This window comes from Ambystoma mexicanum, chromosome 3p (genome assembly GCF_040938575.1).
Source record: "Ambystoma mexicanum isolate Mex_15411 chromosome 3p, UKY_AmexF1_1, whole genome shotgun sequence".
NCBI classification, from domain to species: Eukaryota; Metazoa; Chordata; class Amphibia; order Caudata; family Ambystomatidae; genus Ambystoma; species Ambystoma mexicanum.
Genome location: NC_090925.1, coordinates 1012198892 through 1012225595, shown reverse-complemented (window position 1 = coordinate 1012225595; position 26704 = coordinate 1012198892). Strand labels below are relative to the sequence as shown.

Here is a 26704-nt window from a genome sequence, read left to right as displayed (position 1 = left end):
TTAGAAAGGTCGAAGTTAGACACCTGTTCGAACTCTGCACCTGCAGTCAGTGATAAATGTCAGTGGTAAATGTAAAACCTTTGATGCCGTAGCGATTTCTCCCGGAAGACTGCAGAGTGCAGAAGGGGCGTTGAAGTAGTCCAACATTTTAGGTTGAGTTGCGCCGTTCACAAGAACACAATTCTCTCTTATGCCCTTTTTCGCCCTAGGGACCCCCCCCTTAGTTGTGCCCTTCCTCCCTGCCGGGCTGCACGCCCTTTTTCCAGCCACCACGCCAACAATATGTGATAGTTTACCCTGGGCTTCATAGTCACCATGGAACACAGCAAAGGAAGAAGACATTTTAACTTCGCCGGGCCTGTGCTTTGGATGTAATAATCATGCACCTAGTCTTGTCCCCAAGCTAGAGGTTACCCTGGGCGGGTTTGGGGTAATCTTCAGTCTGATCCCCTGCAATGACTTACTCCCAATGAGGAATAAGAGGGGGGGGGGGCACAGAGGACGTGCAAGGAAGGAGAACACCTTTCCCCCATAAGATGTCAATCAACAGGGAGAGGCAATGTCAATGGAAGTAAAGTCTGACTCCTCGCTAGTTAACTAATACAAAGACAGTGATCTTTTCCAAGATGGGGAGGCTAAGTAAGTTCAAACTCACACCAAGACTTCTCAGAGACGCAATTAAAGATATGCTTATTGGACAAAAAACGATGGTGCCATAGGCCACTCAGGAAACTCATCCTAAATTCCCACATGGAAAGGGGGAGACTTCACAGGCCACGCCATTGCAGTGCAGGAGCGAATAACACTCAGTCGAAGGCCTGCATCCAGGTAGATCTCACGCAGCTCGCCACTCGTAGAGCTTGATGTAGGAAGGGAGCCCCAACTGCAGGTCTTGGCAGTACTCCAACCCTAGGGAAGGAGAGTTGCTGCCCCCAGCAACAAACTCAGGTCCTCAGGGACTCTGCGGTTCCACAGTCCTCAATCCTCCTTTGCTAGAAGAACAGACCTAGCACAACTGCAAGCAGCAATGTCAAGCCACACTGCACCAGAGGAATTTGTTTGCAGCTGCTTCAGACGTGTCTTGTTACTGTGAAAAACAGTTTCTCCAGTCAGCATGCTGCAACCTTAACGACCTTACCTGTGCTCTTGCAGCATCCGTCTTGGCGATAAGGGGTCGCTCCTTCCAGCTCGGCGCCGTTTGCCAGTTTTCCCAGTATTTGATCATGCATCCTGTTTTGGCCCCGTGGGTCTGCCGCTTTGGTCGCGGTGTGGTCTGAGAGCTCAGGGATCAGAATCCCCCATTGTTCCTGAAATTGGCAGAGTTGTGCTGGTTCTCCGACCCACCACATGCACATTGTGTTTCTGCCTCCAGGCAGAGCTTGGCTCTGCGCGGCAGCAGTGGCTTCTACTACTATGTGCAGTCTCTTGCTGGCCTCCTTCCGGCAGTCGTTCTCTTCTCATCCAGGTAACCGGATTGATCCTTAAATGCTCCGCTTGACAACGTGAAACAGAAATTCAATTGGTCATGGGATTTTGGTTCCATAAACCAGATGGACCATTTTTAAAAAGGGCACACTGCAGCAAGATAAATGTGCATATATTCAACAACCCCATTGGTCATGAGACAATAGTTTGCTTTACCTGGGGGTGCTTGTTCCCCAAGGGGATGTGGGGGCAGAGGGGTGCACCTGAGTGAGATTCTGCTCGCCTAAACCACTAGGCAGGGTTTTGAGCATCAGGCTCACTTCATCAGTCAGAGGGAGTGGCTCCCACTTAGGGAAAACTGATGAATTTCTGGATTCATTAACACACTACCAACTGATAAGCGGAGGGACACTAGAGTTCATTGCTACTCCAAATTCACACATTTCCATCCACCCCCTCTGATAAACTGTCAGAGTTTGATATAAGAGAGAAGACTGAACACAAGATATTCACAGCTTTCTGGGAAGACACCCTTCATATGATGGTGATGCAAACAGTGAGAGCACACTACACCTGTGGCAACATTTCCAACTCATTCCAAGCTTGCCAGAATAACCGACCCTTCCAGCACTCCAGTAACACCACAACAACCCTTCATTCCCAACTCACTTACCTTCCCACCCCGCACCCCTGAAGAAAAATCTCTTCCATCAAAACGATAAGCAGCCAGTCCCAGACCCAGACTATGAACATACCAGCGGCTTCAGCGTGCCCAACTTTTCCATGGCATTCTTAAATGGCGTAGGTGTATGAGGATGGTTCTCCACCACGTACCTATGGTTTGGTGTAATAAACCTAGGGGGAGACACAGGATATTGTAAAGAGTCACGCAGTTCAAGAAGAATGACAAAATCCAGTCTTCAATTAATACCAGAAAGAACATATTTCCTTTGTTGCCAGCGCCCAGAACCCGAAGTATCACAGCGCTGGTACATCTTAGGAAGGGGGGAAAAATAAAAAACAAAGGAATGTTACTAGGACACAGTGGATACAGTTCGTACGAGACTTGATGAATATCGTCATCTATTCTTAGTTTTCTTTGATGATGGACTGGGATGTAATCTGGTAATGGCTCCTTAGACAGTGATCCAAAGCTTTCTAATCATGCTGACAAATGCAAAAGTAACAGCGATGTACAGCTTATTTGATCAATAGCACTTGGATACCTTGAAATAAAAGCTGCAACTTTAAATGCAGAATTCCTTTTTAAGCCTATGCGATCATAGCAGTATACTGTATTTACAGCACAAGAGGAATGTTAGGTTTGTTCTGAACAAATCCTCATTTATGGCTAACCGCTCCAGATCTAAATTCTTAGTTCAGATACACCACTGCCCCAACAGCAGAGAATAAGGAATGTCCCAAATTCTCTCAGCATGTACATGGAGAAAACTACTTTAGCGAGCGATGATTTGGAGGGGTTGCACCTCCATCCCTAAAAAGTGAATGGTTGCACCAAACTAGTGTAGTTTATTCAGTGTATTTTTTTTCAGAACCAGTAAATGGTGTAGAGTTCTGGGTAGCCACCCTTTCACACAAAATCCTGAACATAATCCTTTCTAGGTAACAAGGACAAACAATTAGGATAAGACCAAGATCACTGATTTGGTGTAAAGCAAAAAATAAATTAAAAATAAACTTTACAAAATGTATTTCAAACTACATTAAACATAATCCATAACAATTATTTTAACGTTAAAAAGGACCTTCAATAAGAACTCGCGTCTCCTACGCCAGGGCGGCCCTATGCAGATACGTAGCCACATTCTCAGTGACAAGAAGATTACATTTTGTACAAAAATAAACTGTACAATAAAACACAGGTGTCTGACAAACAAGAAAGTCCACAGGCAAGTCCAAACATATGTATTTAGCAAGACTTGCACTACATAAAATACACCAATAGGTAAAGGCAGTATTTACACACATGCAAAACTGTTAATTTGAACACATCACACTAAGATTGTTTAGGTGTGTGGCCAAGATGGACAGTGCAGCAGTAGCTTGGTGAAGCTCCGTCATATCCTGCATTATCCAGTTTTGCTGCCCCCAGAAAACTCAAGATAATTTTTGCTGGCATCTTGGGGAGCGCTGGGGGGGGGGGGGCTAGGTTTGTGCGGGGGTTCCAGCGTTTGTGGCGCCAGACTGGGGCAGCCTTTGGCCTATGAGGCACACTGCAACATTGGATGGGAAAATGTGCATCAAAGGAGACTTGATTGAATTGCATGCTACATTTATATGTTTCCTGATCCCTGTGTCCCCGGAATGCATGTGGAGACTAAGAAAATTGGGGGTGGGGGGGGTGGAAATTGTGCTGAGTGCACTCACACCCCACTGTCCCCACAACCTTACCAGTAGTCTGTATCATACAGATCTAAATTAGTGGAGTGTGAGTGGTGCCTATTTGGATGCAACTGCTGACTAGAGCAGGGCAGGCGCTGCCTGCTGTGAAGTCTGCTGCCTGAGGGGAGGTGCTATCCTTTGCACATGCTTTGATGAAGAAACACTGAATATGGACTAAGACTTCTGCAACAGTGGTAACCATGCTGGAAGTAAGTAGGCCACTGAGAGCTTGCTAAAACATCAGCATATTCAGCTGCCAGCAAAGCATGTTAAAAGAGAGTGGGCTGAACCATGTGGTAATTGGTAATCAGTTCACAACCACCCCTGTGCACATATTTTCACAGATATCTCACATAACTAATCAGACAGTGCAGGCATTGAGAGAATGGGCATGTGTTGGCGCTTAATAGGAGCAATGGTACTGATTGTACAACATCTGGACTGCAGTTGCTAGATTACTACTTACAATAAGGAAGCAGAAGACCAGGAGCCAGAAGAAGGGACTGGGTAGGCAACGAAACACCATTGAGAACAGTATGGCTAAAAGTGTTGCAGGAGGCTCACACCCCAGCAAGGCTATGTTGGCTCCCACGACTGCTTAAATCAAGGTGTATGTATTGAGTATAAATTACTGGGTGAAAATCTAGATACTATGGCAGTCTTTCAGAGATGCAGTGGTCCATGAATAAGCTTAGTGGCTGTATGGAAGCACTGGAGCACAGAATCTGAGAAGGTTGATCCGCTTTGTAGGCAAGTTAGAGATGTTTGAACCTGCAAACAAGACTCAGAATATATCTTACAGAAGCCAAATGTTTATCAAACAGTATCGCAATTCATTCGAATTTGGTCCTGCAGGGTTGGGGGGGAGGGGAGGGAACAGAGGAGGTAAAGAGACAGACAATACAATTCATATCAAGTCTGATTGAAGAACCGACAATTGGCAGATCTAATGGTCGATAGGCAGCATCACACACAGACCTACCTATTCTGGGAGCCAATCCCAGAATGTTGATTTGGATTCTTCTGCATTCAGACAATCAAAAATGCCATTTGCAGCAAGCTGACAAGCACTGATATAGCACAAGATCCGGTTGGCATTTTAGCCAGAAAACAGCACTGGCATGCAAAAGATCAGAATCATTTGATGGATTGAAAAACAAGCTTTGAGATGAGAACATTAAATATACTCTCCTACTACAGGCTTTAATCTGCACTGATTAACAAAAAGATTGTTTTAATGGATCCTGAGGCCATCATGCAGTTTGCGGGGTTATAGGTCTGTTGCGAGGGGATGGGGTGAAAATGTCAGGAGGGGGTGGGGGGGTGTATGTTGGTTATTGTTTCTACAGGTGCAGTTTCACATTGCTTGGGCTATAGTCCAGAGAATGGATGAACAAGTTACTTACCAACTGGTAAAGTTCTTTCGAATGGATTGTGTCCTCCAACGTATTCCACATCTTTGACAGACTCCCAAAGCAGTATCCGTGAACGGAGGAGGGAGAAGAATTTGGATATACCCAGAAAAGAGTACTGCTTTACCCAAGGCCATATCTTGACCATGGAAAGCATCTAGGGAGTAATGCTTGACAAAAGGTGTGGATGGCCGACCATGTTGCAGCATCACACATTTTTAACAGGAACTCCCCATTGGAGGGCTGTGGATGTAGCCACGCTCCTGATGGAGTGAGCTCGCAAACCCTCAGGAGGGTCCTTGCCAGCCAATCTAACATTCAGCAATGGTGAGAATAATCCACCTGGACAAGGTCTGTTTGGTAACACTGGCCCAATCAGTGTCCAGAGTATCCCACAAAAAGTTGATTGCCCACTCTGACCCTGGACATCCTAGAAATATAAAAGCTCAAAACTCTCCTAGGGTCCAACCTATTGAGTCTCTCCTCTTCCTTACCGAGATGAGGAGGATAGAAAGAAGGCAGTACCATCTTCTGGCTCAAATGAAACTCAGACACTACCTTAGGTAGAAAGGAAGGACGTACCCTCAGTACAACCCTATATCTGTGGAACACAGTAAAGGGTGGCTTAGCTGAAAGTGCCTGCAGAGCGCTCACTCTGAGCAGAGTGAACTGCAATCAAGAAAACTGTCTTGAAGGTCAACAGTCTCAAAGGACAAGAGTGCAAAGGTTCAAATGGAGCACCCATCAAGAATTTCAAGACTAGCTTCAGAACCCAAACCGGCGCCTGAAAAGAGGGCGGCAGGAAAACATTTGGGTAATCAAAGGAATCTTAAAATAAGAACATTCTTCAGATGAGCGCTTGAAAATAGACAGGTAACCTTTAATGGTACCCACTTGAAGACCCTTGTGGGCCAAAGAAAGCAAGCAAGATCGAACCTTTGGAATGGAACACTGAAAAGGATCGACTGAGTCCTCTGCACCAGTCGCAAAACCTCACCAACGGTACAGAGATTTGGTTGCCGGACCCCTTGCCGAAAGCAACACCTCCATCACATCATCCGGGAGGTCTCAATCCTTATATCTCAACCTTTCAGAAACCAAGCGTGAAGGTTAAGTTTTGACCTCTGGATGGAGAACCACCGCGCCCCGCCCCCCTTTCGCACGCACGTGAGAGACGATCCTCTCTGTGGGGAAGACAGCCTAGAGGACAGATGGACATTTCTCGAAGGTCCAGGTTCCACGCTCTCCTGGCCCAATCCGGAACTATTAGGATCATGTGGGACCCGAACCTCTGCAACCTCCTTAGAACTTCAGGAATGGTGGTACCCGTAGGAAACGTGTACAGAAGTGGGAATGACCAATCCACGACAAACGCGTCCCCTAAAGCTCCTCTCGGAGGAAATTCCCTTGAGAAATATGTCTCGCACTTCCGGTTGGCAGCGGCCTTGAACAGATCCACTTGAAGGGTTCCCCAAAGGGCAAAGGTCTCCTGAAGGACTTGCTGAGCCAACGCCCACTCGTGGAAGACCGCGCTCTGCCTTCTCAGAGAGTCTGCCGCTGCATTCTCCTCTCCGGCCAGATGAACTGGCGAGAGTGAGATTCCCTGCTGTATTGCCCAGAACCAGAGTTGCTTCGCCTCCCTGCACAGCGGGAGCGACCCTACACATCGCTTTTTGTTGAGGTAATGGATGGCCACTGTGCTCACGTCATGATCAGGACACTCTTCCCGCGCAAAAACGGCAGGAAAGCCTTTAGGGCTAGCCTGATGGCTCTCAGCTCCAAAAGAGTATGCAAAGTCTGGACTCCAACGGAGACCAACGACCGCTGGCGGTCAGCTCGTTGGCGTGAGCCCCCCCCCCCCATCCTGTGAGGGAAGCATCCGTCACTACCGTCACCTCGGGCCACAGTTGCCAAAACGGCTCTCCCTTAATCAGATTCCCTTCGCTGGCCCACCACCTAAGATCCTGTGGGACCGTGAGCAGAATCTGAAGGAGATCTGACATCTTGCCTGAGAACTGGGACCATTGCGTCCTGGGGGCCCATTGCAGGGATCTCATCCGCAATCTGGCCTCCGGCACCAGAAAAATGCAGTATGCCATGAGGCCGAGCAACCTTAAGAATTCGAAAGCCGGGAGACTCTGGGCATGTTGATTTGTCGACAATCTGGACAATGTGATGAGCCCTCAACTTGGGAGGCGAGTCCAACAAAGCCCTGATGTACTGGAGCTATTGGGAAGGTGTCATGAGACTTCTTGAAATTGAGGGAGAAGCCCAGCTTGTGAAGGGAGTGGCAGGTGAGGCTGAAATGCTCCAAGGCCTGTTCGAGAGAACCTGTTCGAGAGAACGCGCTTGGATCAGCCAGTCGTCCAAGTAGGGGTAGACCTTAATCTCCCCCCCCCCTCTCGAGATACGCTGCCACTACCACCATGAGCTTGGTGAAGACCCTTGGGCGGAGGTCAACCCGAATGGCAGGACCCAAAACAAAGTGCGAGCTGCCAACGGCGAACCTCAGTTATTTTCTGTGCTTCGGATGAATCTGCACATAAAAATAAGCATACTGTAGGTCCAATGACACCAACCAATCCTGAAGTCGAAGGGCCTGAAGGACCGGAGAAAGAGTGCCCATCTTGAGCTTGACCTTCCTGGGGAACTTGTTCAAGCGACGTCTTTCTTGGGAATCAAAAAATATGGGGAATAACAGCCCTTGTTCCTCTTTGCCACAGACGCTAGTTCTATAGCAACTTTCTCCAGCAGGGTCCAGATTTCCTGCACAAGGAGCGGATCCGGAATCTTCAAAGAGGTTCCCTGGTGGATTGTCGTGAGGCCGTTTTAGGAAGGGTAGGCAGTAGCTGTGGGCTATTGTTTCCATACTCCACACATCTGAAGTAATGGCTCACCACTATGAGATGCTGAGACAGTCTGCCCACAACCGGCGAACAATGAGACCTGGCATCATAGATGTTTCGGAGCGGCTGTGGCAGCGCCAGAAGGCAAAGAGGCAACTGCTTGAGCGGCTTTGGCACCTCGTCCCCATCCACCGCGAAGACCCTTACAGTGGCCCCTTTGACTGGCTGCTCCTCTTGCTCTACCAAAAGAGTAGTAACGAAAGGAACCCCTTCACTGCTGTCCTCTAGGACGAAAAGGCGGAGGTTGACGCACAGCTGCGCCCAAAGATTTAGCAGCTGCTTTGGAGGTCTGCAACCTCTCAGCTATCGTCGGCCATGCTGCCAAACAAATTAGAGCCATCTAAGGGCATGTTGAGAAGACAGGCCTACACGTCTGATGCAAATCCTGACTTCCGCAACCACGCAAACATGCTTATCACGGTGCTTGCAGCCATGGATCAGCTGACACGGTCTGCTGTGTCCAACCCAGACTGAAGGGATTCACACATGGCATCCTTGCCATCCTGCACAATAGGAAGGAACCCATCCCTTTCTTCCCCTTGAGGAATATGCTCAGCCGCCAGAGAGAATTCCACAGAGCGTGTGAAAAGTTGGCCAAGGCACAGGTGGAGTTGGCCGATTTAAGGTCCATACTCCCAGCCGAAAATGCATTGCATGCCCATCCATCGAAGCACTTGTCGTCCCCATCTTGAGGGATGGTAGGGTACACTGCCTGCCTCAAGGTGGCCGTCTGAACCACCAAACTCTCAGGAGTGGGGCGAGTGGATAGGTAGCTGGGGTCGCTACAGGATGGGCAGCATTTCTTAGTCAATGACTTGTTGACTGCTGGAAGAGACTCCGGGATGTTCCAAGCAGCAGCCACCCTTTTCTGTAATACCACGCGAAAAGGCAACACTGGGTCAGTGGACGGACATTGATCTAAAATGTCAGTCAGGTAATCCTCATCGAATTCTACAGGAGGGCCGGACCACCCTAGGTACTGCGTAACCCTCCTCAACATAAACCTTCTATATGAGGACTCAGCATGAGCCCCAGGCTCTAGCCTGCCAAAATCCATCTCAGGAGAGGTGTCCAGGCCACTGGTGTCATGTAAAGACTGACACAGATCCTCCAATTAACTGTGCTCAGAGAAAACCATGTCAGGAGCTCCAGGAGTGCCAGGAGCATCAAAAGGCTCCAACACCACATCAGACCCAGAATCATCCTCAAATATCTTGGAGAGTGAAAGAACTCCCTCCTAGGTACAGGAGTAGACCTGGAGTCGACAGGGAGCCTCACAGTCTTAGCCAGAGGCTTTCTCAGAGGATCCACAGCTCTAGGGGCCTCCACCGGGAAATTCAGACCTGTAGGCCCCGATGGCGTTGAGGGCTTCGGTGTCGACAATGGCTCCGAGGGCCTGGTCGAGGGCAAGGCCCCCCGACAGCCGCACTCTATGGGCACGGCGCCAACGTGTCAACACCTTCACAGGCTTGAACGGTCTCGCCTGGGACGAGCACCTCGACCTGGATCTGGAACGTCTCTGGCGATCTACCAAAGCCTTGTTTGAACATGACCTCGATGGCTCCCGATGCTCATCATGCCGACCGCCCAGGTCCGAAGGCGCGCAAACGTCGGACCAAGACCGTTCCCCGGCAGGTTCAAACGAGGGCGCGGACGAGGCAGTGCTCCGAGATTGAAAAATCTACAACATTTTCTCCCTGAATGCCTCCCACTCCTACGAAGTAGATGAGTTAGTGGGCAAAGCTGCTTTCCTCGCGGGGTCATCTGACGAGGACGGGGAAGGTGACCGGTGACGCTGCTTCTGGGAGTGCCTCGACGAGGAGGAGTGGCAAGAACCACTCCGGGACCGAGATCCCCTGGACTTCTTGCGACCGGGAGAGTCACCCCTCGAGTTGTCGGTGGAAAGACCAGTAGACTTCTTGGATTCATGGGGTTCGGATACCGGACCTACCTGCAACTTCCCTTATGCTCCTGCAAGGCCTTGGCAGTCAACAACTGGCACTTCGAGCAGTCGTCAGTGTCGTGGCTCTCACCCAGACACCACAAGCAGATATGGTGCAGGTCTGTGATGGACATCTTGGACTTACAGTCCCTACACTTTTTAAAGCCCAACCGTGGGGTCGGAGGGGTTGAAGAAGACATTATCGAAGTCTATAAACAAGAGGCACGCCGAGTTCGCAAAGCAAACACATTTGCGGAAAAACGGAACTGAGGCTACGGGCATCCTACTTATAACATCCGATGAGGTCACCGTCGACGGAGGCCTATGAGGGACATCGACCCGACACCATCTGCTGAAAAATTTCCGAAGCAGCAGAATATGTTGGAGGACACAATCCATTCCAAACTATATTCTTAAGTATATAGGTCAATTTGTTAAATGGATGGGATTGTGTTGTGCATCACATAGTATGGTAAAGGGATAAAAGGTGGTCAAGAGGCAAATAGCTCATGCATAATTAAGATTGCTCTTCTGTAGTAGATGCATAGGACAGCAGATGAACATTTCAAGTTCTCAAAAGTGGAAAGGTAAGTTCTGAACGTCACCAACTCTGGGGGCAGGGCCAGGAGGAGAGTTACAATATGGCTGGAGAAATCTGTCCCAAATCAGCTGTAACACAACTTTTAGGATTACAGGTTAGTTTACCAGCCTATAAGATCTAGTACATAAGGTAGTATTGAAAAACATACAGGTTTTGTATCACTATGTGCCCCATGCAGCTGATAATTAATAACGTTCCAATAGATTAATATATTTCACATACATTCGCACAACAAGGATCACTATAGAACCTGTACTTTTGTAGAACATTAGTTGATCAGCCTAGTTAGTAGGCTGTGCAATAAGCTAGTCTCGATACTTAACATGCAGGTCCTTAATACGGAAGAGCATTTATTTTTTCACAGAATGGCTAAATTGGTCAGAGATCACACCAATAAATAGGTTATCTATAGTGGAGACTTTCATGAATAAGATCGGCCGGTCAGATGTCTTAGGAAGAAGCTAGCCTTGTAAAAATCATGCATTTTGATTATGCACAAGTAAATAAATAAATAAATAGTGGAGACTTCCATTGGATGGATCAGTCGTTACAACCAGACCCAAGGGAGCTTCTACACAGGCCCTGTTGGCTCCTATGAATGACGTGGGGCTGAATAACATTTGGGTGACAAGGAATACTCATCTGTGTATGGTACCCATTTCAGAATTGATATATCCATAAAAGACAGATGTACTTCCGGTTCTGGAATGAGTATTTGGATAGGTCTCTGGCTGCTCTCTGTTAGGGAGCATTCTCATTTCTGTGCTAATTACCTTCAACCTTCGATTTCCCCAGCTCTTTTGCTGGATTTTAACCCTGGAGTGAGCAAGACCTTTTTTCTCACTCTCTCATGTGTTTTGACCTGATTTGGATTATGTGTTTTCACTGTTTTTGGAGTCTGGCAAACTCCAAAAAGGTATCTACTTTGTGTATGTTGACATAGCACCTTCAGTGCATTGTCCCAGAGAAATCCTTTAGATTTTGCATAAGGTTTAAATACCTTTTCTTGTGTGAACTACAGTTCCCAAGATAGTAAAGTGAAATTAACTTTACTTACCTTTTCTCTTTGAATATCCAGCACACACCATCTTATGTGGAGTGAAGGGGGGGGTTACCATCCTACTTTCTCATGTAACATGTCTAGGTTACCCTCACTACTTTAAATGGCTGGTGGCAGTGGTTAAATTGTTCCTACAATTGTGTGTTTTCTACCTCAGGCTGAACCCTCAGCTGCAGTACAGCACCCATGGGTGACCATTTTGTCAAAACAGCCCCAGTCTTCTTTTTTGGCCATTTTCGGTTTGTGAGATATTTCTTGGGTTGACAGATTTGAGCCCTGTTCCCGAAACTCCTGTCCTTTGTCTCTAGGAATGCCTGAATGCAACCAGTCCTGATTCGCTGGCTGGCCTTTTCGAGACAGCCACCCTGCTATGTGATTGACAGCCTAGGGTGTGCACGAATGGTCGAAACCTGCTTAAAAAAGGCAAGAATTTTGAGACTAGAGGCCGAGTCGACCACTGGGAGAAACACCTAACGAAGAAACCGCGAACGAAGCTTGCTGCATCCTCCTGGACCTTTGAATTGCCCGGTGAAGCCCTGCTGCTGTGCTGAAACTCCTATTCATTTTGACATAGAAGCTCCGGAAGGGAAGACTTCTCCCCTTGGGTTAGTGGGACCAACTAACCGCGAGATGAACTTCACAGGACCATCTTCCCCAACTGCCTGCACTTCTTTGTTGATGTAAGAACTGAATGCCAGGGTTCGAGTAATCTGTTGTCAAGTGAAACGTCTGAAGCAGTAACAAATCTGGCTAGGTGGTCGAGGAGTCTTCTAAAGACCGTCCAGAAGCAGGACAACCAGATGCCGAGTCCCCTCACCAGAGTGCAGGACCCAAGGAGTGAAGGAAGCCCAACCAGTATCAGAGATCCACGCCGGAGCTGCTTGCTAAGTGCTGAAACCGTGAAGTGTCGCTGAACCGAAAAGAGCCCCTAGCTGCCAATGGCCTCCCAAGTACCACTGCAGGACCCCTCCAGGCATCCTCCCTCTTGTCCCAACAACTGAATCTCAGGAACACGGTCTGCACCGCTGTAGCAAGACAGAATCAGCTGGACCACTTTTCTTCCAACCAGAGGTACTGTTTAGGCTTAGGGTACTTACCTTATTGCCTTTTAGATGTGCTTTTCTCAGTTGGGAATTGCAGTTGCTTCCCTTTTAGAGTGGATTCAAACTCTTCTCTTTTCACAGGCTTAACAGCCTGTGACCCTACAAGTGATTTACTTTGTGCAAGACTTTTTCTGATCTAAAAAGTTCCTCAGCTCTATAGCCTGTGCCAATTGACTTTGGCTGTCCTGGCTCCCTGAAGACTCTAGTCCATTGACTTTGATATTGTGTCCCTCACTAGTGGTAGCTTGTTGTGAACGGTTACTGATGTGAAAAGGCTTGTCTAGATTTCATTGGAAGATTTAGTTGTCTTCACATTTAATGAGAACCCGTTTAACCCTTTCCTTTCTGCAACCTCAGAATCTGCAAAGTGATATAAATGCCATTACTGTCCTTGTGATTGAAGTCACCTGAAGGTGTAGGAATTGTCTAAGAAGCATACCCAAAGATTATCCACCAACTTGTTCCAAATCTTAAAAACTAACTTTAAAGTACATTTAAACTATTTATAACTGAAACCTTGAGTGTAAGTGTTACTTGGCTACTTGTATTTACAGATTACATTTGTACAGCCCTAGAGATCACATTTACCCCTCTTGAGTTAAGCCTGGCCTGGCTGCTCAGTCACACTACCAACTTGTGTAGTTCCTTTAAAATATCGAAAAAGGGTTTTGGAGCTCTACTGCATAGGGAGTAAGGAATGCTCATTCTGAGGTTACATTGCTGAAGAATAAACTACTTGATGCACCTACTTTTGGGAATGAGTGCTGGTGCATTGTTGGAAACAATGGGTTAGCAGATGTATTAGGCAGGTTGGATACATTTTATTATAGAGAATACACTGCTGGGCAGCAAGGGAGGGGCTAAAGCAGCTAGGTTGTTGGCTTGGCTGATCAACAGGGAGCAAAATAGGAGGACTAGGTCAGTCGAAACAGCAGATGGGGCCTGAACATAAGGCCAGAAGAGGATTAATGTAATGTGGGAGCACAGAGCAAACAATAGATTGCATGCAGGGAGCACAAATACAACACTTTCAGATTTCCAACACCCAGCACTTGATGCCCCAGTAGGGCTGCAGGAGGTGAATGGGACTGCTGCTCACTTAGCCAAAGGTAAAACTCCAAATGGCAATGGATTGCCCATTGAATGAGTTTGATGACATTTTCACTCGTAGTTTCCTTTAGGTGTATTCTGAGGCATTAGATGTTGGATCTTTGAAGCAATCACTGAGGAAGGCTTTGATTGTTTTGCTACTGGAAATGGGTACTGTATGTGGGCCATAACAACAACTCACACAAATGTGAATGTTACAATCTAAATCGAAATAGGGTAGAGGCTGTCAAGGTTGATCTTTGTCCTGATTAAGGACAGCCAGAATGGCTTTATATCTGGGTGCAAGACGGCATTAAATTTGCATAGATATTTTTTAATATTGATCTCGCCAAGACTGCACTCAAGTTGTGGTGTCGTCAGTGTGGATGCTGAAAAGGGCCTGGACTGCATGGATTGGGAAAATGTATGGCAGCACATTAAGCACAGGGCCATTTTGTCTTGCGAGAGCAGAAGCCAGCCACTGAGGAAGATATCACAGCACAACAGTCTGGCCATAGTGTGATTTTGACCACTGCCTAGGAGCACATGTGACCGATTGATGCTCAAATGCATCAACAATAAAAGGAGGGGTGGGAGATGGATTTTCTTTGGGTAGAGCTGTGGAAATAGCCAAAACAGTTGAAAATACTGAGATTTGCATCAAGGAACTACATAGTGAGGTGACTAAAGGGATTGTGAAATTAATGTGTTTACCAAGCCCGAGAGCCAGGTGAAAGGTGCAGAGAAGTACCATGGAGAAACAAAACGGGATCATGGCCGTACCCAACCAATTAGGGAAGACATTTTACGCCGATGACGAGAAGAAACAAGTAACAACAAAAGATGGTTTCGCTGTTTTAGTACTCGTCATTTGGCAAATGACAAAATGCATGATATTGGAAGGCAGAAAGAAGGACAATAGGACCAAAGAACAGGGGAAAAATATGTGTCTCAGCCATTTCCAGTATATGGTACTCAAGTGGCTTTATGTGGTAAAGCAAACGTGTACATAGTAAAAATGAAACAGTATAAAACTATCAGCTGCCAACAGTGTTCTTAAAGAAAAACGGGATAGAAAGAGCCCCTACATAAACTTTAGTGGTGTGTGCTACATATAAAACAAAGGGACCTAGTTGCACTGGCAGCCATTTGACCCAACAAGTGTCCTCAATAACGATGTGCTGAGCAAAGATTAAGCAAAAAAGACTACCTACCTCCAAAAGCCAGGACAGGGTTCACTTCATAGCAAAAATCTTTCCCAACAATGTCCCTTTTGCTAGGCTGTGAAGTCAAATCTATGATTTTCAGTGTATTGAACATTAGGGACGTTGGGTGATAACATACTTCTAAATAGACACAAGAATGGCTAGAGTGGTCAGTGGGGTGGGCTGCTCTAGTGTTCCTGAAACACATGTGGTGGGAAAAGAGGTGGTGGAGCAGCACTTCCAAACAGCGGGTTGGAGCAGAGTGGTCAGTGGAGCAGGTTGTCCCCCACAGCTCTCGTAGCCTCATGAAGCCCCTAGGATGAACTAGTCTTTTTAGGGGATGGCTGATTTGTGTTGGATTTGCAGCGGAGTTCCTCGCTCTTGTTCGCTTAAGCTAGGAATTTAGGAGGCCGATTGTTGAACCTGTGGACGACGTGGATGATCAGAACAAATTGCCCAATTCATGATCTGTGAGTCATGGGACAGGAAGCCTGGTATTGAGGACTGCCAGCTAATACTGGAGCACCAGGGATGGCGGATCTTTAGTAAGTTCGACAGTAGTAGAAACAAGACAAGACAACAAGAAGTAATCAGTCATTCAAAGTAATCTTCAGTAATACCAGACAGAGGGGTGGTAGGAACGATTTTTCTTTTTGCTGCAAACCCCACCCCACCCCTATAGACCTCAACAATGGGACACCCTAATTTGTGCTATTGTGTTGACTCTTTTCAGATATTCGGAGGCAAGTGTAGCCTTTCTGCTTCACTTACCTTGCTATGCTCATGTTTCGGGGGCACTGATCAGTCCTGACAGCCATCAGTTCTGGAGAACGGTTCTCCATAGTACAATTTGGTTTTTCCCTGCACACATTACCTGTGAAGTGTTGCAGAGACATTTAACACTTTGTAGTTACTTGCATGAGGATTCAAAGATGGGCTGGTGACAGCGTACACTTTTCTATCATGTTCTTTTTTTATAGCATTGTGCACATTTGCATTTTACTGCTTAATGCCATTTAGAGTACCATATACTCCAAAATGGCTGTGCCACAAGATTTGCAGTGGTAATTTGGCCATCTAGCTGTTTCACGTTCTTTCTGGCCTGGAGTGGCTTGATTTTGAACATATGGTAAGCAAGCCCTTTCTTGGGAAAGATCGAGCTTTAACAGGCAAAGTGGTGGTCTGTGTGTGGGTGGATGTGGGGCCAGGGTTGTTTAGACCCAGTTCGTATCCATGCCAGGGTGCATCTGTTGCAGGGCAGATGCAGTGACCAGACTGTCCAGAATTGGACTGCCTCCGCTAGCTTGAATGGTGCAACTCCAGCCCAAATTCTGGATAAAAGGGGGATTCCTGCAGCAATTCTTTAGGTCATCGTTGGAGCCAAGACCCCTACCAAAAGAGAACAACCTGCTGAAGAACCTAGAACTCGTTGCTGGAAGATCACAGCAGCTCTTTCACTTGCCCAGAAAGGCCCCTTCTCTCAGCTGACCCTATTCTGTGCTTCGACCCCTGGACCAGCGGGAACAACCAGTACCAACCACTGCTCCAAGATCCAGCTGCTCGAAGCGCTTAGAAGAGTCCAAGAGTTTTCCTGTGGTCTAGACGGACATCGTCCAGGGCTACGCCACCGCAACAGACATAGTTCAGAGTTGAGGCTTGGGAGTCTGCAGATCCTCAACAAGAAGCATTTCCCTGAAGTTGCAGCACTCCATGAGGGTTAACTTCCACCATTTTCTTTAAGTGTGAGTGCCATTAGCAGAGCACATAGGGTGAATGTGTATAGATTAGTAGTAAATGCTTACAGTATTACTTACCTGTGGTTTTACATTGATAAGAGTTGGTCTAGAACCCAAATAAATATCTTTATTTTTATACATTCTGCTTAACTTGAATTAAGAGAGTGTACCGAGTGTTCTTAACTGAACCCTTCACTACTCACACCGTCCTAAGTCAAAGCCTTGCTGTTCAGTCAAACAGCCCAAATAGGAGTTTGGATAGACACTGGTGTTTGTCCCAGTTCATCAAAATAAGGCAGCCTCTCAGAATCTGTCTGCAAGGTGATTCTCCCTGCGTTTTCTGAAAGAAAAGGGCAGCAACCTGTAGGAGACCCGAGTATGAGATACTACCACCTTACTGCACATATGTGCATCTGAGAACCCCATGGGGTGGGTTTAGTGCCCCTCAAGCAATGGCCTAGTGGCAGGACAGCCATGAAAACTGACCGGATATTTGTGCACTTGGTTAAATGAACAGACACAGCCTTGCTTCTTTTGATAAACTGGGACAACGGGCATAAATACTTAAAGGTCATCCTTCCATTACATTGACCATGAACTGATTACACCTTTATGGATAAAATAGTGAAGGCCTTCAATTGCCTCACATGGGCGTAATGGTATTTACATTGACTAAAAAATACTGAATTGGCATCAAGTGTGTCACACGGGGCATGAATACATTCACTTTTGGTAAATAAGTACTCGACAAGAAGTGCGCCACACGGGCATAACTGCATTCACCTTCGGTGCACTTGCTCGAGATTAAGCCGATGGAATCGTGGCCATCCCTCACGAAATGATGTGGCATTGTAGACGGATCATGGGTATATTCTTTGGGCCGAAATACCAATGCAACGTCATTAACTACGTTGTATTGCTTTCCTGTCCGCATCTTCCAATTAAAAAAAATTGTTATTAAAAAAAAATAAAAAAAAGGAAAATAGATGGGTGCTGGGGGTGCATCAAGGCTGTGCGATGGTCCCAACTTTGTTCTGCCTTTGTATAAACAGCATGCAGGCTCCTAATCTTAATTGTGAGCAGATTGTATTACTCTTTGCAGACAATGTGGTTTAGTGTCCAAGACACTGAGTGCTTTACAAATACTACTCAAGTTACATGAGGTATGGAGGAAAAATAATCTGTTTAAACAACTGAGTAAAACACGTCGCTTGCACTGTTGTAAAAGAAGAAATATCAAAGCTGGCATGACAATAGGCACCAAATAATTTCGCTCATAATTAGTTTTCTTTTTTTTACTATTGGTCCTCATAACGCACAATGTCTTCCATGGGAGTATGTCAGCGTGAAAAAAAAAGACCGATAGATATTGGTCATTCCGCACAGAAATTAAGGAGTGCATGCAGAAAACCAAATCGATACACAGCTTTTAGTTGGGAGCATTTTGTAGATCTACAGTATAGACAAAAAAATTCCAGAAATGTCACTATCACAACCCTCATGAAGATATTGCCCAAATGTTGCCAGCATTATCACTTATACAGACCGTGTACTGTTTTATACAAGTAAACTACCTTGCGATATTTAACTTCATGAAAATGACCTAGTGGCGAGGAAAATGTATACATGTATGGTACAATGTCTTACATTATGCACAGACAATAGAAATATTTCCTTCACGCAGTGAACCCAAATCTTTCTACGATCTATGCTCAACGTAATAGTGTGCAAACCTTAACTTGGACACGTTTTTTAGAGTTCAAAAGGGGTTTACTGGCTATATGGCCTTAAGTCCTTTTTCAAATTACAGTGCATTCCGAGAAGGTGACGTCAAAAATGCGCTTTCATTTTACAAAGCACTTACATCATAAATAGTATTTATCTCTGAAAATCATATGCAAGTCAGGGATTTCAACCTATAACATTAGGAATAGGCATACTGATCACCTTGTTTCTGTGTTCACCTAGGATTCTTTTTACTAAGCAGCATAGCAGAAAGAGTCCTATACAACAAGTTGAACAGAATGTTCTACTATGCCTGCTTAACGTAGTTGTGCCCTCCTCAACTTTACATGCACGCTCAGGTTACACAGGCACTCCTAAATCCATCTCCCCAGCTGTTACACTGCCTCCACAAAATGGGATCTCTTCTCAGAATCTAATAAGCATGTAAGATTTGATTCGTAGTGCATTCTGGATATTATCTGTAGATACAAACACCAAATAAAAAGCACTTTTCTTGAAACAGGCGCTAGGTTATTTCTCAATGTCGGGCACCACTCTGCCAGTCGAAACAGGGTGACACCTTTGCCCCTTTTCCCCCTGCACCACTTCCAGCTCACTTCAATAGAATGGGGACGCACCTCAATCCAAAAATAAAAGACAAAGTTCACCACTCGTTCTCCCCGTTACAGAAAGACACACCCACTTTGTTAGTCTAAATACATGCCAATTGTATCGCATTATTGGGCCCATGTTTATACGGTTAAAGAGGTGGTAGGGGTTTGCTGCGAGAAAAGCGTGCAACCTAAAGGTGTTTTTAACATGCTCATATTCATACTGTCCTGTGAAATGGGAGGCGGGTGTGTGTTAGTTCGTGCATCTCTGTATGCTGTATATATGCGGTTGTGAAATGAGATGGAGTGACATTCTCGGTATGCGTGGAAGACTCTTTATATAGCATGCCCTGCACTGAAGTGTATTCCATTGATCAATGGGCTCTGTGGTCTTATACAGACATTTCTGAGGTGCAGTTTAGCTACCACAAACAGCAGCACCATGACTTCAAGATCTTTGCCCTGGCTATGCAAAACTAATCTGAACCAGATTATGGGCGTTTATCTGGCGAAGCGAGTCGCTTGACATCGCACTATCATTCCAGATTAGCACATAGCTCTTGGTTGATGTGGAGAGGGGATACTCTACAGTTCACCCGATCATGCAAATGCAGATACTGAGCTTCTTGATATTTTTCAATTTGCTCTCCATTCCAGGTACTTTTCTCAAGCATCTCTTATTGATGTAATTTCATTTAAAAAAAAGATCCACATTGCATATTTTCATATCTGTGTTCCTGATTTTTTTTGGGCCTGAATAGCAATAATTTCACTTTTTAAATAGTCCTTCATGCAAGAATCCTTTTGTTCTTAATCCCTGCCATAAAAGGTTTCATTATGAACCAAAGTCATTTCATGCCGCTATGACTGTCCGGGTCTTGTCTGCAGTATATACAACCATCTATAATGCCATGAATTCATTGGTATTGCTTTAACTTGTGCTGCGTCTTCGTCTTGGAGGTGTGTTAAGCAGAGCCTGTATGCATCACCCTTTGAGACCACTACACACAACTATGACTACAGGTGTAAGCAAATCCAAACTTTGGTTAAGTCTGTACTACAGTTTTTGGTAATGGAGCTGAGCAGCCAGGCTTATCTTAAGAGGGAATGTGAACTGTAATGATGTTACAGAGAGGTTACAGAGAGGTCTACAATCACAAGTGTTCAAATAAACTCTTACACTCAAGGTTTCTTGGTTAAACACTTATTAATTTATTCAACAGTCAGTTATAAAACATTCACTAGAAGGAGGCAGTTAAATATACACAGTACTATACTCGTGAAGTTTGAGGCATTCAGACTACTTTGAAGGAGGAGCAAAAAGGTATAGGCTCAGAACATAAAAGAATTACAAGTTTCTGTGCAGATACTTTGAGTTCACCAGAAGAGTCAATTCCATTCAATAGGCTAGGCCAAAGTCAATAGGCTTAAAGTCTTCGATAGGATAAAACGGTTCTGGTAAGTAAACGGTGAAATTCTCAGAAGTAGTTTGTAACGAGAAGAATTATATGTTGGGTCACAAGCCGATTAGTCCTGCTAGTTGCGAAAGTTTCAAGCACTTTCACCAGGCAAGAGGCAAGTGCTCAGTCTCGTTTCACAGTACCTTACAAACGAAGAAAAAGAGGCAGCTGAAGACTTCTGTTCCTGCAGATCTCGCTGTTCCCGAGCCTCAGTCGTGGGGACATGAGGGAGGATGTCGGGGGGACTACTGCACTAGGATTGGTCAAAAAGCTGGCAAATGTCAATTCTTTGATTCCGGTAGCTGTAGTAAAGCACACAAACTGGTGTCCCTCTCCCTGATTGTTCTGTTTCCTGCAGCACTCCAAGGAAAATACAACCAGCTCCAAGATTGGTATCCAGGTGGCTTAGTGTCGAGTTAATTGGTCCCACCAACTCGGGAGAAGACGTCCTTGCAGGGCTTCACCGGTCAAACCAACGGTCCAGGAGTTGCAGCAGCCGTCTTCTTCAAGATGGTCTTCGGTTCTTTCGTTCCAGTGGTCAACTCTGCCTTCCAAGCCAAAAGACTCGCCTTTTATTCAGTTCTCTCCCATTCATTCCAGCCTAGCGGTCACTTACCCAGCAGGGTGGCTGTCCTTGCCAGACAGTCAGCCAGCCAATCATACCAGAGTGCATTTGGATCTCCTAGGAGACCAAGCACAGGGAGTTTCGGGCACCACCCTCACTTCCTGCCTACGTCAGACACTCGGGCGCCAGAGGCAGTCTTCAGTCCTGAAGCCCGCCAAAGGCAAATGAACAAAGGAACCAAACTAGGTTTGGCGTGCAGAGCAAAACTCTAGAAGGAGCAGGAACTTTCTATAAAGAAATGGCAAAAAAAGAAGACCAGGACCTGTTTAAACAAAAGGGGGCTCAGACGCCATCTTGAAAAACATGGTTCCCACGATTTAACGCTATCAGTGTTTGCAGTCGGGGAAAATCATGGTAGTGCATTGTAAAACCACTGCCACCAGCCATTTTGAGAGGAAAGGGTAGCATTTGACTGCTACATGAGTATCTAGACATAGGGGATAGTAAGTATCCCCCTACAGTACTCTATAGTAAGATAGGGTGTGCTGGGTCTAGGAATTTAAAAGACTTTACTAGTCAATTTCACTTTACTTTCTCTGGGAAACAGTAGTTTATACCAGGGACGGTATTTAAACCTTGGGAACGCCTGAAAAGGTTTTCCTGTGCCACTGCACTGAGGGTGCTGTGTGACACAAGAGTAAAACACATTGATTTAAAAAGTTCAAAGTCCCAAAGTTTAGCAAAAGAGCTGGAGGGCTCAAAGGTGGGAGGAATTGGCACATTTTGAGAATGCTCCCCAACAAGGTGTCTACTAACTATTCGTCTACTTCAACCACACCATGGATTCACAAACATGTCTTGTGTATTTGAGGTTCCCAGTCTTACCATTTGCAAAAGAAGGTAAAAAGGCATATGTTGGGGAGAATTCTCAGAAATGTGCCAATTAGAGACTCCCAGCACTTTTGCTGGACTTTAGGACTTTTTAAATTTCTAACCTGGAGAGAGGGAGACCCTTTTCCCACTCTGGTATTTTTCTCCGATTTGGACTCTGTTTATTTTGACTTTGGAGTCTGACAAACTCCATAGGCATCATATTTACATTGTGACACCCAGCACCTTCAGTGCAGTGACATAGGGAAGTATCTTAGATTTCCCAAAGGTTTAAATACCTTCTCTTGGTGAAAATATTTCTAAGAGCAGTCAAGTGAAATTGGCTTTACTACATTTTATAACTTTCTAGACCCAGCACACACTAGCTTACAATAGGGTGTTGGAGGGGTTACTTAATATCCCCTTGGTCTAGTTTCTCATGGAACATTTTAATGTTACCCTTTCTACGGTTAATAGCTGGTGGCAGTGGTTTACTTTCCTCTACCATTGTGTGTTTTTACTGCGGGCTGCAATTGCAGCTGTAGTAAAGCACCCATGGGTGCCCTTTTCGTCAAAATGGCCCTGGTCTTTTTTCGCCTTTTCTTGTTGGAAAGGTCCTTCTTGAGATTCTCTGCATGCCAAACCAGGTTTGGTCCCTTTGTTCGTTTTGTCTTTGGCCGGATTCACGAGTGAAGCCTGCCTCTGGCTCCAGTGTGTCTGGCATGGCAGGAAGCAAGGGAGGCACCCAAAACACTCTGCTTAGTCTCCTTGGTTACAGGAATGCACCCAAAGGTGACTGGCTGGAGGGCTGTCCTCGAAGGACAGCAATCCTGCTGTGTGAGTGACAACTAGGCTTGGAATGAATGGGAGACACCTGCATAAAAGGCAAGGCTTTTTGCTTAGAAGACAGTCGACCAATGGACAAAGGAATCTGAATAAGAACTTGGAAAAGACGCCAGCTGTAATTCCTGGACCGTTGGTTTGCCTGGTGAAGCCCTGCTGCAGTGCTGAAGCTCCGAACTTGCCTCGACTAGAGAAAACCTGCAAAGGACGACTTCTCCCCTTGGGTTGGTGGGACCAATCGACGCCAAGACGAGCTCATCTGGAAATCCTCTCAGAGCTGGCTGTACTTCCATTGCTGCTGCAGGAACTGAAGTGTAAGGCAGAGGAACACCAGAATCGAGTGAGAGGCTAAGTCGGACCAGAGCTCCTGGAAGATCCTCCGGACTCCCAGGAAGCAGGACTGACCAAGCCTGAGACACCTCAGAGTGCAGGACCCTAGATGCAAGGAGAAAGTCCAGAGTGGTATCTGAGAGACGACAGTGGTACTGTTTGCAAGAGTCGCGAAGTGCCGCTGATTTGAAGTTTGCCCCTTGCTGCTGCCGACCGTCCATTAGTAGTGCAGGAGCGCCCAGACATCCTCCCTCTTGTCCCCACGACTGATGCCCAGGAGCAACAGAATCTGCAGACTTACACAGGAACAGAAGCCAGCTAGAAGCAGTTTTTCTCTAACCAAAGGTACTGTAAACTTAAGAGGACTTACCTCTTGTCGTGTAGCCATGCTTGTTCTCAGTTGAGACTTGACGTGGTTGCCTTTGCAGAGTTGCCTGCAGCTTTGGCCTCACAAGCCTCCCAGCTTGTGACCCTAGAGTTAGTCTATCTTTTTGTAGGAAGAGTTCTAAAACATTGTGCAAGACTTTTACTTAACTGCAAGAAGTGATTCAGTCCTCCTAGACCTTGCTCAATTAACAATGGCTGGCCTGGCTCCCTGAAAGAGTCTTCTACCTCCGATTCTGTGCTTTACCTTTCCTGCAATAAAGGGTTAAATTAATTTGCATTGGCGGGCGGGTGTTCAAGAGTACTTACCTGCTTCAGAATATTTGTTAACCTTTTGTTTTACTCCCAAACCCTTTCCTTTTACACCAAACTCAGTATTGCTCTACATGTACCAGCGATATATTAATGTCCACAGGGGCCTAGTTATTTAAGTCACCTCAGGGTGTAGGAACTTTATGCGTCATCCCCAATGGGTACTCGCTGATTTAGAGAAACTAACCGTGTGTATTTTGAAGTGTATTTTTGTGTTACTTCTAAATTGCTCCCTTCTGATGAAGGCTTATTCAACTGACTGAAATAAATTAATAATTGTTGTATCAAGAAACCTTGGGTTGAAGAGTTTGATTACTTGGTACTGAATCTCGGTTTAAAACCCTACTGCTCACATTGACCCCTCTTGGAATAAGCCTGGCTGCTCAGCCACACTACCAGCCTATGTAGTACAGACTTATACCAAAGGTTGGGTTACCTATTGCCAGGGGGACAAGGTTGGTGTAGTCTCCCCAAGGGTACTACATACAAATCCTGCCTAACAGCATACAAAGAATGATTTGGTCACAAAGATGACAGAAAACAATCGGAACAACCCTAAACTGCCCTTATTGTAGATAGCTGCTGAGATTTGATGTTTGGGATTTCTTGACAATTCATTGTAATGCTGATAAGAAAGCTCAGCAGGCTAAGCACTTGCTTTCGAGATGTGTGTGTGATTTGCAGGTTTGCATCCTGACAGGGATAGCTCTGCGATTCATCCTTCCAAGGTTGATAACGTAATTGCCAATTTTGATTGGATAATTGTACATAAGCATTCAGGCAGGGCAGCGCACACTCCACCATCTTCCCAAAAAGTGTGCTGCGAGAATGGCTAGAATATATGGATGTGGGTCCGTTTTTTTTTATTGTGGGCCAACTTGTTTTGTGTACACCGGCTTATTATTTGTCCCAGTCCAACCCTGACTAATTATGGGTTAATTATTTTCAGTTTCCCTCGAGGAGGGCGAATTGCCACATTTCACTTTTTCATTCCAACCAAGACCTACTACTGATTCTTTGGAAAATCAATAAAATACTAAGGAAAAATATGACAATATAGTGGCATGCCAAAACCCTCCCTTATTCCAAAAATAAACTATTTTTAAAGATTTCGTATCACTGTTTCCATTTTTCTAAATTACCACACACTGACAAGTAATCTTAAAGATGCTTTCCCAAATATAAAGCAAGGAAATTGCCATTGGTCATAACATGAGTTAAAGGCTACAATTACCAGTAACATTGTGCAAGTAGATTAACCAGAAAAGAGTTAGCAATAGGTCTGACGCGCAATGACTTGTCTTTGTTGAATTCTCTCAAAACCAGGCTGCAGTGTGACTTATCAGGAGGACTTACACTGAGTTTTTCTGCAACAGGGGTGTCTTGTCCCTGTGCAGTGGGGTGGTGACAATCACCTTCTGACTGCACACCGGCGTGGATGTCAGAGACGGGTTCTCCAGCTCTAGTGCATCTTGTTTGGTCCACAAATTTAGAAACTGTAACCAAAACAAAATTACATAAATTGGTCAGTCTTGAACGCTCATGCAATTCCAAAAGATTGGCATTAGCAAATGCAAAGCAGAGGGCTGTAGATGTGAGCTACACAACACAGAAAGCAGAGTTGAAGCCAAGCATTGAAAAAGTGCCATTAAACTATAGGGGCAATGTTACAGAATGTCAGCAGCAGGTGAGAAACAACAAGGCACTGTGGCAGTACCAGAAATCTAAACCAAAAGTGCTCTTAGTCATGAAATGGGGTACATTTCTAGAATCACAAAATCGAAGGGATTTCATGGCAGGAGGGGTGTCAGTAGCATACAAGGTTCACTGGGAAAGGAGGTCATTTTACAAGGGAGGTCTCTAGGTCAAGATTAAAGTGCAGTATTCCACCCAGGAGTCATTTTAAATTAATATAGCGAGACTTTAAAAGATTCAGGGGCTAAACTAATGGAAAAAGGCAGAAACAAACGGCTTTTAACCAAGTTGGGAGCTGGCGAAACTATGCAAACATTGGAAATTATCACTGTTGCAGTGAACATTTGCTTAACCACTAGTACGAGTGATGGCTAAGAGGATGATCGTGGGGAGAGGCCACAGCTAACATTATCACTATTTTAGTATTAAGAAGTTGCTTTTGCTGTTTCAAAAGAAATGCTGTAAAAGTTGGGTGAGACTAGCTAAGAGGATAAATGATTTAAAATGAATTAAGGAATGTACTTCACAGCAAATACAAATGAATGCATCTTTACCCCAAATACAGGGGACCTCTTCTTCATCTCTTTCAAAACCAGTTATATTATAGTGTGTCTAATTGAATAAGCAACAAGGGCACATCCCAGAATGCATGATGCAACAAAAAAAAGCCCAGGTCTAGATAAATGGCGTCCCAGACACACAAGCCACCCCGTAATCCTATCAAAATACTTAGCATTTTGGAAGTGGCCCAACAAGGCGAGACTGAGGACATGGATAAAAGAAAGCATGTCTTTTCTAAACTCTCAATGAATCATCTGACTGAATGGTCACAAAAAACCTTTAATTTACGACACCGCACCTGCAACTACGTTTATTTACATGATACTGTACTATTGCTAAGGACAGAAAGGCCGTCCTTGAAACTAGTTCTGAATGCATTTGCGATAGCCATAAAATTACACTTGTATTCCACCCTGACAACCTGTACATCTTGGTTTTTATTTAAAGTTTGTTTTCTGCACAAAAC

General features: G+C 45.5%; 1 protein-coding gene across 2 annotated transcripts in view; it reads right to left on the bottom strand.

The window, feature by feature from the left end:
* The window catches only part of MYBL2 (MYB proto-oncogene like 2), a 382491-nt gene that overhangs the window by 171476 nt on the left and 184311 nt on the right, over positions 1 to 26704 (bottom strand). For both annotated transcript variants that reach the window (XM_069652342.1, XM_069652343.1), the window contains 2 exons: positions 25339 to 25478; positions 2181 to 2280 (listed from right to left, as the gene is read on the bottom strand). In XM_069652342.1, coding sequence (XP_069508443.1) covers positions 2181 to 2280; positions 25339 to 25478 — 240 coding nt within the window. The remainder of the gene's footprint in view (positions 1 to 2180; positions 2281 to 25338; positions 25479 to 26704) is intronic.